The sequence below is a fragment of the Mesocricetus auratus genome, unplaced genomic scaffold, assembly GCF_017639785.1.
Source record: "Mesocricetus auratus isolate SY011 unplaced genomic scaffold, BCM_Maur_2.0 Super-Scaffold_100027, whole genome shotgun sequence".
In the NCBI taxonomy this organism is placed as follows: domain Eukaryota; kingdom Metazoa; phylum Chordata; class Mammalia; order Rodentia; family Cricetidae; genus Mesocricetus; species Mesocricetus auratus.
In genome coordinates, this window is record NW_024429208.1 from 21,859,657 (window position 1) to 21,878,135 (window position 18,479).

The following is an 18,479-nucleotide window of genomic DNA, read 5'->3' on the forward strand; positions in this document are numbered from 1 at the left end:
TCTGTGTACTTCCTTCAGAATTTTGGTGGATGCTTAAGACTTATAAAGACAGGAAATATGATTTTACTGTATATCATTGGTTTTTATTTGGGCAAATGTATTCTTCACAGCATTTTTGATAATATTGACAAGTTTTAAGTTGTTCTTTCTGTTGGATGAATGCTGTGGACATCTAGTTGGTAGAGCTAAGGGTGTTGCTCAGCATCCTGTACTTTGTAGGACAGCCCAACAAGGAGTCATTCAGGCCCATAGACCAATAGTGGAGGAGGAGGAGAGTGGCTAAGTGACGTTTTGTGTGTCACTATACTAGTGAAAGCAAACTCACAGCACATGCCTTTGATCCTAGCACATGAGAGCCAGAGGCAGGCAGATCTCTTGTGAGTTCCTGGTCAACCTGGTCTACATAGCAACTACCAGAACAGCCTGGGCTATAAAGAGACCCAAGGTGTGTGTGTGGGGGGGGGGTTGGCAGAATTAAATTTTGTTTGAGGTAATTACATTTTTCTAGTTAAACTAGAATACCTACTGTCATAAAAAGGAAGTTTGTTTTTTGCTTTATTTGACTTTGATAGAATAATGACTAAATAGTCACTATAGGTGCATATGATAATGTAAAGTGCCATGTTAACCTGTTGTCTAAGCTAAATAGAATCTACTCCACATGTCTCCTCTAAGGCCTGTTTTAAAGAACTGAAGATTCTTTCAAGCCACTTTTGTTTTAAATTATTTCTTTTTATATGTGGGGGGGTTGTATGTTTATTTTATATTTTATGTATATAGATGATTTGCCTGTATGCATGTCTCTGTAACACATAACATTCCTAGTGCATACAAAGGCCAGAAGTGGGGGTTGGATCTCCTGGAATTGGAGTTATAGGTGGTTATGAGCTGCCATGTGGGTGCTGGGAACTGAACCCTGTTCCTCTAGAAAAGCAGCAAGCTGCTGAGCTATCTCTCTAGCACTCTTAGGTCATCTCTGCTCCCACCCTCCTTAAGACAGGATTTCTCTGTGTATCCTTGGCTGTCCTGAAACTCCCTTTGTAGACCAAGCTGGTCTCAAACTTAGAGAAACTGGGCTACCAGGGGCTGGGGTTAAAGGCAGGAACCACCACCGCCTAGCCAAGGGTATGTTTGTCTATGTACAGTCACATTACTGATTGATACATAGCGTCCATGTGTGTTTTTTAACTTGAGCTTAAAAAAAATGTAACAATACCAGGATATTGAGAATGTTTGGGGTTTTTTGTTTTTGAGACAGGTTTTTTCTGTGTAACCCTGATGCCCTCCTCTGGTGTGTAGGTGTGTATGCGGACAAGAGGTATTTCTGCTGGGTGGTGGGGGCTCACACCTTTTTTGGGGGTTGAGTTGCTTATTAGGCATTCAGTGTTCTGCCTGCATGTATGCCTGCAGGCCAGAAGAGAGAGCATCAGATCTCATTACAGATGGTTGTGAGCCACCATGTGGGTGCTGGGAATTGAACTCAGAACCTCTGGAAGAGCAGCCAGTGCTCTTAACCTCTGAGTTGTCTCTCCAGACCTTAGTGGTATACATCTTTAATACCAGCACTTGGGAGGCTGGCAGGATCCTGTGAGTTTGAGGCCAGCCTGGTCTACAGAGAGAGTTCTAGAACAGCCAGGTCTGCTGTTACATAGAGAAACCCTGTCTTGGAAAACAAACAATAAAAGGTATTTCCATTATTTTGTAGAAAGCCCACAGTTAGGTGAGGAGGAATATGTGTGAGCAAAAAAATCTCAGTACAGCTAGGCTCAAGACTGTAATGTCACCATTCTGAAGGCTGAGGTAGAAGGACTCCTCAAGCTCAACACCAGCTTGGATTAGTGAGACTGGAAATAATATAATAAAACTGGGTGTTTTGAAAGGGTTGGCTCTTTATTTGCCTGCATATGTAGCAGTAGGGAAAAGTGCTTTGGCATTTCATTTGTATACAGCTTGAAGATGAGAAGAACAAAGATCCATTTTGTTGTTTGTTTGGTGCTCTTTGTTTTGCTTATTGTAGGAGATTAAACTAAGCCCTGAGTGCAAGCTAAGCAAACAACCCTAAAACTCCTTTTGAACAAGAATGGTAAATTGGATGTGGTGGCACAATCTGTGTTCCCAGCACTCAGGAGGCTGAAGCAAGGAGGATCAAGAGTTGCTGGCAGCCTGGGCTATATAGAGAGACCCCCCAGTCTGTGTGTTGTGACATCTACATGAACACAGGTACACACACAAAACAACTAACATTTATGAGTCAATGTTTATTCAGAGACTAGAATTCTTAGCTCCTTAAAATTTGAGGCAATGGTAATCATAACTAGGTGGAGAGACTTACTGACAAAGGAAATGAAATCAGTGGAATTGAGGATGAATCTGACTAAGCACACAAGTGAAGGCTAGGTTAAACCCCTAGCATCCAAAACAAGAGCCTTAATTTGCCGGTAATTGCTTCCATTATCCCTTAGGTAGCAAAAGAACTGCAGTCTTGTAGAAGAGTGAATGTGTACTTGGTTCTGTGACTAACAACCATCAAAGAACAGGAGCCTCTTAGTACAAATAAACAGCTTAAAATGCGTCTTGCTATGCAAGACTACATAGCTTTGGAAGTCTGCCAGAGCCTGTGGAGTGCTGGAAGTGAGTGCCACTGTGCTCAGCACCACTGTTTGTTATTGACAATATTTAATTTCAAAATCTAGTATCAACCTGCAAAGGTGTTTCTAAATTTTTATATCTATATATTTGTATTTTACATATATAAAATATTTATATTCATTTATAAATTACACACACACACACACACGAGTGTTTTGCCTGCATACGTTCCTGTTGCCCACAGAAGTCAAGAGGGTGTTGGATCCCCTGGAACTATAGTTACAGTGATAAGCCACCTTGTGGGGGCTAGGAGTTGGACCTGGGTCCTCTGGAAGAGCAGGCAAAACACCCATACACATAATTTTTAAAATAGGGTATCTTTAGCAGTGTGGTGTTGGCACACACTTCTAATCCCAGCACTCAGGAGCCAGAGGCAGGTGATTCTCTGTGATTTCGAGGCCAGCCTGGTCTACAGAGCTAGTTCCAGGGCAGCTAAGGCTGTTACACAGAGAAAGCCTGTCTCAAAAAAGGAGAAATAAGGGGAAAGAACTAAACCATTGGTGGTGGCACATGCCTTTAATCGCAGCACTCCAGAGATAGAGGCAGGCAGCTCTCTATGAGTTTGAAGCCTAAGCAAGTTCCAGGACAGGCTCCAAAGCTACACAGAAAGGAAAGAAAGAGCTAAATTGAGCTCTTTCTACCTCACCTTCATATGTTTTTTTTGTTTGTTTGTTTTTCTTTTTCTTTTTTCTTTTTTTGGTTTTTACAAGACAGGGTTTCTCTGTATTGTTTCGGAGGCTATCGGTCCAGCCTGGCCTCGAACGCACAAAGATCCGCCTGCCTCTGCCTCCCGAGTGCTGGGATTAAAGGCGTGCGCCACCACCGCCCGGCTCATATGTTTTAATGGAGTTCTCACTCCAGTAGTATAGTTGTGAATTAAAACTCCTTGTGTGGTGGTTTAAATGTAACTGGCCCCCCATAAGCTCACAGGGAGTGGCACTACTAGGAAGCATGGCTTTGATGGAAGGTATGGAAGAAGTGTGTTACTGTGGGAGCGGGCTTTGGGGGTCTCAGTCCACTTCCTGTTGCCTTCTGATCAAGATGTAACCAGTACAGTGTCTGCCTGTACACCATCATGTTCTGCTGTAATTATAGTGGACTAAACCTCTGAAACTGTAAGCCTAAATGTTTTCCTCTATAACAGTATCCATGATCATGTCTCTTCACAACAAAAGAAACCCAAATTAAGACACCTTGAAGGCTTCTTTTTTCTTAGAATTAATAGAAATAACTAATGAAAGGACCTTAAACTGAATGAGCTAGCTTAAGTTATATTGAATATGAAGGGTATATTTACTTACTCAACATAAATAGAATCAAGAAAGTAAACATATCTATAATTTTATGTGGTTCATAAAATTTTGGGGGTGGGTAGGGCATGGTTTTAAGACAGGGCTTCTCTGTGTAGCCTTGGCTATCCTAGAACTTACTATGTAGACCAGGTTGACCTCAAACTCAGAGGTCTGCCTGCCTCTGCCCCCTGAGTGCCATGGCAGGTTCATGATCATTTTGTTTCCAGGTTTCAGATGAACCAATAATGTATTACCCTTGAAATAGTTTTCTATAACAAGTTGTCAATTGCAAAGTCATGTTGGAATTTGGAGTTGATGTACCTATTAGCAACAAGCTTTCAGTCACTTTGTGGACAGTAGGTACGTGGTGCACATCACCTGATGTCTGTATAATGTAAATGCAGTCCTTGGCTGAGCCTGGCTTCCCACTCCGTTTATTAGGTCCTGTGTCTGTGTGCACCTTACTGGTTGTTGGACTTTGCATTTTACTTTAATCAGGAAAGAACAGAATTTACTTCTAACATGTAAGATTAATATTTAATGGTCATTCATTTTGTTTCTTAGATGCATAAAACAATTGCAAGCCAGGCTACACGCACACTCTTCTGGCTAAAATGAATATTTAATTGAAGGAAAATCTACTTTGAACCATCCTTCCATGAGGCAGAAAGCATATTAGCCTCAGGTCTCACCTGTGCCATTTACTGAAGCCATCTGTTACTTTATCCCGTGGCTTTCTTTCTCAGTTTCCAAAACACAGAGGGAATTCATGTACCTCACTTCCCAAACTGTTGCTAGGAGATGGTTGTTTAATCTTGGAGTTGCTATTTATGCAAAAGAGCCAACTGCAAGCACTTGAATCTGGGATACAGTGTGCTTCCGCCTCATCCTGATGTCGGCCTGCAGTATGTACTTACCTCTGTTCTATCTAAGGCTTGGTCAGATTTCACTCTCCATAGCCTGGGACCCCAAGTGTCTTCAGATAATTGTATTCAGTGCTATTTCAGCAGCACTCATTTCAATTCGCTTGCTAACAAATGTATTTATCTGTAGAAAGGGTCTCTGTAGCCCAAGTTGGCCTCAAGCTTGACCTCTTGCCCCTAACCCCCACCCCCATACAGGGTTTCTCTGTGTACCAGCTCTGGCTGCCCTAGAACTCAGAGATCTGACTGTCTCTGCCTTCCGAGTGCTGAATTAAAGGTGTGCCCCACCATACCCAGACATTTGATTTTTACTGTTTTGAGATAGGGTCTCAAGTAGCTGAGGATAACCTAAAAAAAAAAAAACAAAGGTGATAATCCTGCCTCCATCTCTCCGGTTTCAGAGTTACAGAGATTCATCACCATGCCTGGCAAAGATTTCTCCTTTAAAAAACAGCAAGCCAGTTCTTGGAGACCTTTTGAACTTGTAGACAATATTTATCTGCTTGAGTAGGGTAAAAATGTATAAAAGTAGCCATCATTTCCTTGGATGCCCTTGCCTGAGATTATGAAGGCAAACATGCACTTCTATTACAATTAGAGAGAAATAGCGGTTGCTCTGTTAATGTGCCTACTAACAGTGCCAAAGACATAAACTGTCCCTGTCTTTTGGGCGGTGGTGGTGTTTGCCTGTAATCCCAGCACTTGGGAGGCAGATCTCTGAGTTGTGGTCTACAGAGTGAGTTCCAGGACAGCCAGAGGTGCTACACAGAGAAACCCTGTCTCAAAAAACAAGCAAGCAAACAAAAACAAAAAACTGTCCCTGTCCCCATAAGGGATAGGAATCTAACCAAGGATCAGTGTGTGGGGTTCAGTGGCTGTAAATTGGTATGCTAATATCTCCTGTTGCCTCTCACCCTCAGTCCTCCTCTATTTTCTTTACAGACCTGAACTGAACCAAGATCTTAAACATGCTCGGCAGCTGTGGTTTAATGATACCTTGTGTTGAGAACAGAATTTTTAATCATAGAACTGGAAGTCTGAACTGGTTGGGTCAAAGCCAGCAATCCCTTTGCCTTGAACTGTTCCTTGTAGAAAGCTCTGTGCTGTCTTGCCAACTAAAAATGCTTCCCATATGCAAAGGGACTGTTCAGGATGATTTTTTTTTTTTTTTTTTTTTTTTGGTTTTTCGAGACAGGGTTTCTCTGTGGCTTTGAAGGCTGTCCTGGAACTAGCTCTTGTAGACCAGGCTGGCTTCGAACTCACAGAGATCCGCCTGCCTCTGCCTCCCAAGTGCTGGGATTAAAGGCGTGAGCCACCAACGCCCGGCTAGGATGATCTTTTAATGTGAATCACTCTCACCAAATATACATTATTCACAAATGATGCATTACCCACAAATGACTATGTGCATGTTCAGAAAGGATTCTTATGCCTTTTGCAAAATACCCTCAAAAGCGAAACTCATTAGTTCGATGCCAGCCTGATCTACATAGAGAGTCCCAGGCCAGGCAAGTCTACCCTGTCTCAAAAAAAAAAAAATCTTTGCTATGGATAGAGAGAAACAGTTCAACAATAGAGCCATTGCCCAGCATGCCTAAAGACCAAAATTCAATCTTCACTACCACAAATAGAAAACACACAGCAAAGGTCTGGAGAGATGGCTCAGTGGTTAAGAGCATTTGCTGCTCTTCCAAAGGACCTGGGTTCAATTCCCAACATCCACGTCAGGCAGCTTAGCTCATGACAGTGTGATTTCAGCTCCAGTGGTGTTTAATTAACGCCTCTGACCTCCAAGAGCACCTTCAGTCACATACACATACCTACATGTAGACACACACACACACCTATATATAGTTAAAAAGAAAAGTGAGTCCTCCCAGGGCTGGAGGTGCTACATGGCTCAGTGGTTAAAGAACACTGGCTGGTCTTCCGGAAGTCCTGAGTTCAATTCCCAGAAACTACATGATGGCTCACAACCATCTGTGATGAGATCTGGTGCCTTTTTCTGGCCTTCAAGGATCCATGCAGACAGAATGCTGTATACATAATAAATAAATAAATCTTAAAAAATAAAAATCTTATGAAAAAACACAAACCAGGTGTGGTGGCACTTTAATCCAAGCATTTAGGAGGAAGAGGCAGGTGAATCTCTGTAGTTCTTTTTTTCTTTAGGCCAACGTGGTCTACATAGTAAGTTCTATGCATGCATGAGTTACATAGTGAGACACTACACATAAAAAGCAAGCAAACAAAACAAACAGCTGCACTGATAGGGAATTGCAATGCTGCCACTCCAGCTGGCTGCACTGATAGGGAATTGCAATGCTGCCACTCCAACTGGCTGCACTGATAGGGAATTGCAATGCTGCCACTCCAGCTGGCCACTACCCTCTCTTTCTTGCTCACATGTGTCCTCATGTCTGACATAGTGTCTTAATCTCTTCTCTGTCTGTGGGAACAGACTACTTACAGCAGGCTAGATCAATAATATATTTGGAATTGATGGGACTCTCTGGAGCATTTGAAAATCCACAATCAAGGGACCTCGTGGTGAGAGCCTGGTTTCCTGAAGCATAAATGGCAAAGCATGAAGAGAAAAAAGGGCTGAACACTGCACTGGTGTTATTCTTAAATCCCAGCACTCAGGAGGCAGAGGCAGGCAGATCTCTGAGAGTCCAAGGCTAGCCTGGTCTACAAAGCAAGTTCCAGGACAGCCAGGGCTATACACGAGAAACTAAAACAAAAACCAACAAACAAAAAAGATTTATTTACTTACATATGTGTAAGCAAGTTTGCCTACATGAGTTTATGCACACAGGTATTCAGATACAAGAGGGTGCCAGAGCCCCTGAAACTAGAGGGACAATCAGTTATGAGTCACTTCACATGGTGCTGTGATCACGGGTGTGCACAATAGTAGTTGTAGATACAGCCATTAGGTAGAGCTCCAGTGCAGCATACCCAGTTACTCTCATCCCTACCCTGTCTTAGCTCCCATCCTCATCAACCTCCCCACCACCCCCCCCCCGCAAGTCTATTTTCCACATTCATGTCTTTTTGTTTTGTGGCCCACTGAGTTTAACCGGGGTTGTCTGTGTGAATATAGGTGTAGAACTGTCAACTGAAACCTGGTTGGCTTACACACATGGGTAAATTGATGAAAACTCTGGCCCCTCCTCCAGCATCAATCAATAAACAATACTGGGGTTTGGTTTTTTTGGGGGGGCAGGTTCTCATGTATCCCTGGCTGGTCTCAAAAGTGCCTTGTAGCCGGGCGTTGGTGGCGCACGCCTTTAATCCCAGCACTCGGGAGGCAGAGGCAGGCGGATCTCTGTGAGTTCGAGGCCAGCTTCCAAAACAATACAGAGAAACCCTGTCTCGAAAAAAAAAAAAAAAAGTGCCTTGTAGCAGAGAATGAACTCATGCATGTAACTCCAGCACCTAATAATAAGAGAGTCCTTAGGGAGATTAGGAGTTCACAATCATCCATTCCATGAGACCCAGTCTCAAGATTTTGAGGCCAGCCTGGGCTACACAATGAGTTCTAAGACAGTCATGGCAGACACTGCCTCAATAAATAAATATTCTACCCCCAAGTAATGTGAATAGCTCTTAGTTTCCAATGTTGCGTGGGGTTTGTGTAAATGTCTATGAGTGTATATCATATGTTGCCCTTTGGGGCTAGAAGAGAACATTGGAGTTACAGATGGTTGTGAGCCACCTGATAAGGGCTCTGGGATCCAGACTCAGGTCCTTAGAGAAGAGTAGCCAATGCTTTTAACTGCTGAGGCATCTCTCTCTTCCCATCTTAGTCAGTGTTCCATGGCTGTGAAGAGGCACCATGACCAAAGCAACTTAATAAAAGAAAAGCATTTATTAATTGGTGGCTTGCTTACAGCTTCAGAGGTGTAGTCCATTATCATCACGCAGGGAACATGGCAGCAGGCAGGCTTGGGGCTAGAGAAGTAGCTAAGAGCTACATCCTGATCCAAAAGCAGAGAGTGGAAGGTGTGTGTGTGTGTGTGTGTGTGTAGAGAGAGAGAGAGAGAGAGAGAGAGAGAGAGAGAGAGAGAGAGAGAGAGAGAGAGAGAGAGATTAGTCCTTCATACACAGAGACAGATATGTCAACCAACAGACGAGGGAGGGGAAAGAGAGTACTTTAGAACTTCAGAGAGCATGTTTTAGCTCAGGCTTCTACAGCAGAGGGTGGAAAGCTGTCCCAAGGCTGACAGGCAAACAAACCCCTGCAAAAATGAGCTGGCCTCACTCCAGGAGCCCCGATCCCAAAGGAGTGAAGCCTCCTGCCCTGGAGTCTTCTCTTCCCTGATTCTTACTGAAGTAGAGGATAAAAGATGCCCAAGACACCTCCTGCCTATCCCCCTTAAAACTGTGGTACTGGGAAGTACACTGGCTTTTCTCAGCTCGCTTTCACTTGTTAAATTCTTTAGCTCTGAAACCTGTCCTCTGACCCTCATTTTAGTAGTGTGGTGGAGGGGTGGAGGGGTGGCCGTTAGAGAGTTTATGGCTTTCACAGGGCCCAGGGCAGAAAGGCCAGCTGTTCTGTCCCAGTTTGTTCTCTGAAAAGTCAGTCGAGCCCTGTCTGTCCTGTTGCAGCGATCCCCATTTCCGTCATGGCCTCCCGTCAGCAGACTGCCCCACCACAGCCGTCCAGGTCCCTCAATCACTCACTGCAGTGGTCCTCATCCCTCCCATCACCTCCCATAGGTAGTCTGCACTGTGTCGGTCCCCATCCACACCCCGGTCCCCGCCCTCCACCCTGACAGTCTGCCTCGCTGCAGCTGCTCCCATGCCCCCATCCCCTCCCATAGGTAGTCTGGCCCCAACGCAGGGGTCCAGATCCCCCTCCCAAGCACCACCCAGGACAGTCCCTCTCACCGGCTTCATCACCGCTCCTCACCTTCCCCCCTCCGCCCTTTCATCAACACAGTTGCTTGGCAAAGCCCCCATCTCCCTTTGAGGAACAGAAGTGAGAGTTCTCAGGTTTTTTCATGATGAAGGACAAACTGCTGTAAAACAACATAAGGGGTATAATGGGGGAGCCGGGTGGTGGTTGTGCACACCTTTAATTCCAGCACTTGCGAGGCAGAGGCAGGTGGATCTCTGTGAGTTCAAGGTCAGCCTGGTCTACAGAGTGAGTTTCAGGACAGCCAGGGCTATTACACAGAGAAACCCTGTCTCAAAAATAAAAAATAAAAAAACAAACAGAAAACCAATAAATAGACAAATAAAATAAAATCTTTAAAAAATTTAAAGTCATCAATACAAATATCACTCCCACTATACCATTTGTGCAGTAAACAGGAGCCATTGACTCCCAGGTGACCAAGTGAGTGGCGAAGCTGCTCCTTGAGGTTTGCCTTGGCCACTGACCATTAGGTAGCCAAGCAACTCCCCAGCCCAAAGTGCTCTTGTGTGTGGTGACAACAGACCATGAGAAGGTGACATAAGCAGTGTCGCCCTACACAAAGCAATAATTAGATTTGACTCAGGTGGAATGAATCTATGTGCCAGACACTGGGTAAGGTGCCAGATGCAGGGATGAGTCGGGCTGATTAGAGGTACCTGCATATTACAGCCTTCACCACATGCGTGTTATCAAAGGGCTAACCATGTGCTTGGGAGCAGATGAAACCTTCCTGAATGTGTCAGGGGTTTTTATGAGCTGGGTTGTTGTATGACGTCACCCAGTGGGAAAGTGGAAAGGAGTCTGGAGAGATGGCTTGGTGGTCAAGGTCACTTGCTGTTCTTGCATCGGACCCAGGATCAGTTTCCAGCACCCACACAAGGCAGTTCACAACTGTTGTAACTCCCGGGCCCTCTTTGGGTCTCCTTGGGCACTGGTTTGCACATGATGCGTATATGTGCATGCCGGGGCACACGACACACATAAAAAGATAACCAACAGAGGAGAGGTTTTCTAGGCAGAAGAAACAGTGCAAAGGATGGGAGTACTTGTGCTCAGAACTGGGAGATGCTGAGTGGTCGGAGCCCAGTGTCCTTGATGCGTACTGGGGGGGGGAGGAATGATGGGGTCACAGTGTGAAGATCACTGAATGTGTTCAAACAAGGCGTAGGTTGAGTTTTCTCCACCAAACACAATCTAGCTTCAAGCTTTGCCTGGCAGACTTTAGAAATGGACTCTTGTTCAGGGCAGTGGTAGGGGTCACTCTCTGTTGTTCAAGATGTTTTGGATAGGGGTTGGAGTTACACCATTTGGTAATGATCCTGAGGGCTGTCCCTCCACCCCTAGCAAGCACAAACTCTAAGGCTGTGCCAAAATGCCTTAGCCATCTTCACCTTCTTTACTGGTCCCGAGGCCCCCAGACTCTTGACACCTGACCCTAGAAGGACAATGTCTTTTTGTCTGAGACAAGAGACAGGATCTCATGGTGCCCAGGCTGGCAGGTAAACCAGAAATTCAAGGTCATTCTTGGCTACAGGGGAGTCCAGCAGGAAACAAAACTGGCCCCTCAAACCCATAATTCCCCCAATGCATTTTTTGTTCAAATGTGGCTTACTTACCAATGTGCCCCTTTAAGTGGACAAAGAGGCTCTCCTCATCTTATGTATTTCTGTGTTTGTGGAAGGGCCCCCACAATGTATTTCCATCTTCTAGGTTCTTCATCATGGCTTAACTGGTTGACTGGCTTTTTTCCTTTTGTTTGAGGCCAATTCTCCTCTGTGTCAACCTGTGTGCTAGGATTGTGTGTGCGCTTCTATACTGGTTTATACAGTGCTGGAGACTGAACCCAGGGCTTGTGAATACAAGGCAAGCATCTACCATCGGAGCTGGATCCTCATTTATCTCCTTTAGGTTTGCTTCCATTATTTTAATTATGTTTATGCATGTTTGTCTGTGTCTAGTTTGTGCGTATGAGTGCAGGTATGTGGTAAGGTTCTGGAAACACTCCACCACCATCTATGATCCCTGTCCTCATAGACAAGCTGCCTGACCTTGTTGATATTTGTGAGAGAGATGGTCGAATAATACTACTCCTATCAGAGGATTAATTTTGCAGATTAAATTACAACACATGTAAAAAAAAACCTCATGTGGTTCTAGACACAAAGAAAACTGTAAACAAATAGAAATTGCCATCATCAGCACTTGGGAGGCAGAGGCAGGAGGATCTTTGTGAGTTCAAGGCCAGACTTGTCTATACATAGACCAGTCTATAAAGCAAGTTCCAGGGCAGACTCCAAAGCTACATAGAAAAATGCTGTCTCAAAAACAAACAAACAAACAAAAAAAAGAAATTGCCATCATTCTGATTACAAGGAACATACCATGTGGAGAATCAAGCCCCAATCCTTGGGCTGGGCATGGTGGCCTTTAATCTCATCACTCAAGATCAGGAAGAAGAAACCAGATCTCTGTGAGTTTCAAGCTAGCTTGGTCTATGTAGTGACTTCTAGGACAGTCAGGGCTACATGGTGAACCATTCCTCCCCCGCCAAAAATATTTTTAGTTTTCCAAGCATTAGGCACGCAGGAACATGACAGAAGAGAAATTGTCTCCCTGTGAGACTGAGAGCTGACCACATTTGTCCTCTCTGTAGTAGCTATCCATCTACCTCAGAGTCAGAATTCAGATGTGAAATACTATGTCAACATCACATGTTTATTTGCACTGAAGATGAAGTCAGATTTATTTTGCAGAAGCCTGTACCACCCATGTAACTGGGGCATACTTCTTTTTATTTCTTTGTTTAAACAAATCAAATGCCTTTATTCACTAACCTAACTGACCATAGTTTAAAACACAGGAGGATGGCTGAGGAGACAGCTCAGCAGGTAAAAGCTGAGTTCGTATCCCTGCTACCTCATGTAAACTGAGATAGAATAGCGCATGTATTGTAATATGTGTATAATAATTCCTGGGAGCTCCCAGGTCAGCAGCCAACTGACCCTGCCTCATTCGGAAAGTCAGAGCTGACACTGAGACTGTCTTCTAACTTCCACACATGCACAATGACACACATACCCACACTCAAACTTGAATATGCATACATACACATGCACACACATACCATGGCACATACATACCCACACTCGAACTTGAACATACACACACACAATATATATATATATGTATATATATATTCATATCCAAGATGCTTGGTGCCAGATTTCAGGGTTTTTTTCCAGATGCTGGCATCTTGGATATACTTAATGAGACATACTGGAGATGGGTCCCAAGTCTAAATGCATAATTCACTTGGTTCCTACTCATTCCCCTGACACTCAGCCGGAAGGTGATTTTGTACAGTGCATAAACTGGGTTTTTACTGTGACCCATTACAGGAAGTCAAATGCGATATTTTTCACTTGTGAAATCATATTCAGACCTGAGAGCATCTGGGAGTTGGAGATTAGGGACACCAGTCTAGGATAGTTAACGTGGAGTTGTGAACTTGGGCTATTATTACTGATACTATCTGTGATTTATGGTGTATTTACTGTGAACAGAGTATTGATTTCGTTATTGTGGTTATAAGCTTTAGGGGGTGGTGGCACATGAAATTCCAGCACTTGCACGCGCTGGGGGGTGGGAGTGTGAGGTTAAGAGGCTCATCAGCTTGAGGTCAGCCTGGACTACATAGGGTCTCTCTTTCCCCCTTCCCCCGCCTTTCCCCGATTGTTATGTCGACATTGATAAGGGAGTGAGAACTTGGTCTTGATAAGGGTCTTTGCCAAAGCACCTTTTTCTTTATAGCACTGAATATTGGTACTAAAGCTAATGCCTATCTTGTCCTTTTTCCCAAGGCTGTCCTTTTCAATAGATCTTTTTCCTCGGGGCCCAGGGCCTAAATTCCAGCCCAGCCTGTTTGTCCTTATCTCTCTACCGGGGCAAATCATGAGCTTTCCTAGTTCACCCTTCCGGGCCTCCTGGGACATGACAGGGTGCTGTCTCAGAATCCCCAGATCCTAATCAGGGCTGGGTCCCATGATTTCACCGATTTGGCCACTGCCTCTCGCCTTTAGGGTGGCATTTCTTTAACACTGTTTTCCTCAAAATTCTCAAAAGAATGGGATATATTAGGAGGGGAGGCAGACCCTAGAACTTCAGAAAGCCGGGATGAGAGGGTCCTCTGCTGCGACACGAGGAACCTAGCCTAGAAAACTGGCCTGATAGGTCAGAAGCAGAGCAGAGACTCAAACCTGGGTCACCTCCCACGCCCACCTGGGTCCTCTCCGCCCTACAGGTGGGCGATGCCCCGGCTCTTCTGTTTGCTTCAGGGACCCAGCGATGCCCTGGGAAACCGCGTCCCTCCTCGGCCCCGCCCCCTGCAGCCGGCTCCCGGGGCAGCAGGCGCGGGCGCAGTGAGCGCGGGTCCCCGCGGGCGGACGGTATGGCGCAGCCGGTACAGCTGGCTCCAGGCTCGCTGGCGCTGGTGCTGAGTCCGCGGGAGGCCGGGCAGGCGGCGGGGGAGCCGGGCGGCCGCGCGCTCTTCCGCGCCTTCCGCCGTGCCAACGCGCGCTGCTTCTGGAACGCAAGCCTGGTGCGCGCCGCCTCGCGGCTGGCCTTCGTCGGCTGGCTGCAGCGCCGGGTGCTGCTGGTGCGAGCGCCCCAGCCCTGTGTGCAGGTGCTGCGGGATGCCTGGAGGCGCCGAGCCCTGAGATCGCCCCGAGGGTTCCGCATCACCGCGGTGGGTGAGTGAGGGCTGGGAGCCGCAGCACGGATTGCGGGTGAAGGACCTGGTGGGTGGTCAGAGGCGGCCCCGGGTCACAGCGACAAGTCCGGGTTCCTGATGGCAGGAGAGATGGCATTTTAAGAAAAGTTAGGCTCTGGTTCGAGAAGGAATTCACTTGCTCCATCCTTCCTTCCTAGCCTCCTTCCTATTTTTAACTCCCTTTTTTCTTCTTCTTCTTCTTTTCGTTCCTTCTTTACTCCCTCCTTTATTCCATTTCAGTATCTGGTGTTCGTGTCCTGCTTGTCTTGGGTGATGGTTGTGGTCTTGGGTCAGCCAACTTTCAGAAGTCTGGGGGATCATCATCAACTCTGAGGAAAAGAAATAGTGCTGTGGAAGTACCCCATCTCATTTACCAAATAAAGTTCTACTTCTCCAGTCCTGTTAGAGTGACCCATTTGTTGGGAAACTGACAACAGCTGTTTGTTTGCAAAATAGAGATTCTCATTTGAGAAACTGAACCACTGCACCAGTGAGTAGTCACTGACACTGGCCATTACACTCAGGCAAAACAAAACAAACAAACAAACAAAAAACTAGGTAGGCTACACAGGGTTTCTCTGTATTGCTTTGGAGGCTGCCCTAGAACTCGCTGTATAGACCAGGCTGGCCTCAAACTCACAGAGATCCGCCTGCCTCTGCCTCCCGAGTGCTGGGGTTAAAGGCATGCGCCACCAATGCCCGGCTAGTTTTGTCCTGTGTGTGAGGGTTGTGGGATGTTTGACGGTGTGGTCAGTTGTTTCAAGCCTCGTGTTTTGACTCCTATCAAGGAACCTCTTCATCTTAGTCACGGGTCCTCCTCCTTCCATCGCAGGAGAATCACGGCAAGTAAACATTCATTTTACTCCCGGGGCAAGGGAACAGAGCAACTGAGACACCTGTTGCTGTGTGTGGTCTTGTGCAGGGTTGGTGACCTCCTCTAGGAAGCCCAGGCCAGCCTTGGAAGGCTTCTCACCTTCATGCTGTCTTCCCCCTCTTAGTCAGCCCACCCCCTCATTTCTTTGCTTAAGAAGAAGAAAAACAGAAGGTTGCCAAACCACACAGACAGGTTTCATCTTCTCCGTGCAGGAGCGAGTCGAAAAAACAGGTGTCTGGCTTTGAAACAGGGAGCCAAACAGCCAGGTCAGAGTTCTCACCGGGGAAGGGGACCTGCAGACAGGCTGAATGAAAAGGCCTTTCAATTCTGTGTCCTGGCTTGCTCTGGTTTCAATTAGTGCTTCCATTCTCCCATCCCCTGCCTCCTTCCAAAGGGTGATCACAGTGTGTATTTCAGAGAGGGGATTGGAAGCAGTGTAGGTCTAGACCCCAGGGGTGAAATAAGAGAGGATTTATGTAAAGTCTGAGGTAGCCATGATACCAACAGCGGGGCCCAAGGAGCTGTGGCAAGTCCTGGTCTATACGAAAGGTGGTCTAGCTGGCTGCCATTCCTTTCCAACACAATCCACCTGACTAGTGTCCAGTAACAAAAGGCTCGCTGGATGTGTTCGCAGTTGTTTTTGTGTGTATGTGTTTATGCATGCCTTGGCACACATTTAGAGGTCGACTGACAACTATCAGGAATCAGTTCCCCTTCCACCACGTGGATCTCAGGGATCACACTCAGGTTTTCAGGACTGCCGGCACCACGTGCATCTCAGGGATCACACTCAGGTTTTCAGGACTGCCAGCACCACGTGCATCTCAGGGATCACACTCAGGTTTTCAGGACTGCCGGCACCATGTGCATCTCAGGGATCACACTCAGGTTTTCAGGACTGCCAGCACTTTGTGCCTTTATCTACTGAGCTATCTTCCTAGCTCACAAAAGTGTAAACAGAATCAGAACTTTGCTTTTGTCCCACTTGCCCGGTTCCAAATAAACACACAAAAGCTTGCAGAATGCTTGGCCTATAGCTTAAGCTTATTACTAACTTGCTCCTACAACTTCACTCATTTCTATTGATCTATGTTTTGCCACATGGCTTTGCAGCTTTACCTGTCCTCTAGTATATTGGCTGGTTCGATTCTCTCTCAACTCTGCCTTTTTCTCCCTGTATCCGTTTGTTTGGATTTCCTGCCTAGCCTTATTCTGCCTGACTATAGGCCAAAGAGCTTCTTTATTAACCAATGACAGTAAAACATATAACAGGTTTATTTAAAGGTTTTGAATATTGGGGGAAGGGTAGCTCATGCCTTTAGTCCCAGCACTCGGGAGGCAGAGGCAGGTGGATCTCCAATTTTGAGGCCAGTCTGGTCTACAGAGTGAGTTCCAGGACAGCCAGGGCTACAAAGAGAAACCCTGTCTTGAAAACAAACAAAACAAAAAAGGACTGATTATGTGTACATACATGAGTCTTGTGTTTGCAGGTACCCACAGAGGATAGAAGAGGGCCAGATGCCCTGGATCTGGTGTTACGGCTGGTAGTGAACCATCTTGTGAACCTGTATCCTCTAAAAGAGTAGCTGGTGCTCTTAACCACTGAGACTTTTTTTTTGAGGCAGGGTCTATCTAACACAGCCCAAACTGGCCTCAAATTGTCAAATTGGCTGTGTAGCCAGGGTTGCCTTGGACTATTCCTTCATCTGCCTCCTATGCCTTGTTTATGGGGGTTGAACCCAGGGCTTCATGCAGGCAAGCACTCTGACAACCTAGCTACAACTTCAGCCTGGGGAAGAGCTATCTGATCTAGGGGCAGATGTACATGGGTGGTTAGGGGGTTTTTGTTTTCAGTAGGATTGCTAATTATTCCTGGGACTCTGGCATCTCAAGTTAGATGGAAAAGAATCACCAGTCATCAGCTCTTGGGCCACCTTTAGAGCCTCAGAGAACAGTGATTATGGGAGAAGTTGCTTTCTATCAAAAGAAATGAACTTTTCAGTCTGTTTTCCCACGTCTGGCAGCTTGGGCTTCCAGAAAGCCAAAATGGGCCTCTGGGAACACAAAGGACGGGCTTCTGGGGACAGACAGCCACAGGCCCTAGCTCTCTCTTAAGGTAATTTGTGGGAGAGAGTAAAATATGGAAAAGGCACACAAAGGGTGAATTTGGTCTCTGCTATTGACTTGCATCCTTCTGAAGGCTCATCTGCTCTTGTAGAAAGGCATGTGGGCACAAGGACTGTAGTTGATTGACAGCTCACATAGAAAACACAAGGAGAAGAGGGAAAGCCATCTTCATCAGCCCAGCTGTGCTCTCAGGGGCTCTTCTAGCTTCTGGAGTGTGCAGGAAAAGACACACGCACGGCAGCCCATGCCTGTGAGCTCATCTCCAGGAGCTGGAGGCAGGAGATCAGGAGTTAAGACTACATAGCAAGAGTCCATACCAAGCCTGGGCTGTGTAGGGCCTAGTCTCAACAAACAAGTGCCACCAAGCTTGTTCAGCAGGGCATGGCACTTACTGTGCAAGCCTGGGGACTTGAATTTGATCCCTGAAACCCAGGAGAGAACAGGTTCCACAGAGTGTGCCTCTGACGGCACATGTCCTGTGGCACCGGGACCCAACACAACACAGTGATAATTAAATAGGGAAAACCAAACAAATAAGCAAGGTGCATTGTGAGCCTGCAGTAAGGACGCACTTGAGTCCCAGGGCACTGGGCCTGCAGATTTTATGTTTCTTCTCAGGCTTGTGCTGTTTCTTTCCCTCTTTGCTTAAAGACCTTTTTTTTTTTTTTTTTTTTCCTTTCATCACTAGAGAAAATCGAAGATGGAGACAGCAGAGCATTGTCTTGAAAACAGGAAACAGGGGCACTGAAACTTTGACTTGATGACAGCAGGCAGCTGCTTCTTTAGTGCCCGTCCCTGTCCCCTCCCATGCCTCCAGTGTTCTGTTTGGGGCTTTGTTGTTTTTAGTAGCAACTGACATAATGCCTGAAAGGGGAATTCTAGAAGCTGGTTTGCTTACCCAGCTGAGCCACTGTGTGTG

At 46.1% G+C, this 18,479-nt stretch overlaps 1 protein-coding gene across 1 annotated transcript in view; it reads left to right on the plus strand.

The window, feature by feature from the left end:
* The first annotated feature begins 14,238 nt into the window (after positions 1-14,238).
* The window catches only part of Stox1 (storkhead box 1), a 48,514-nt gene continuing 44,273 nt past the window's right edge, over positions 14,239-18,479 (plus strand). Inside the window, exon 1 of the mRNA XM_005070818.4 lies at positions 14,239-14,539. Within this exon, the coding sequence (XP_005070875.2) occupies positions 14,239-14,539 (301 nt within the window). The remainder of the gene's footprint in view (positions 14,540-18,479) is intronic.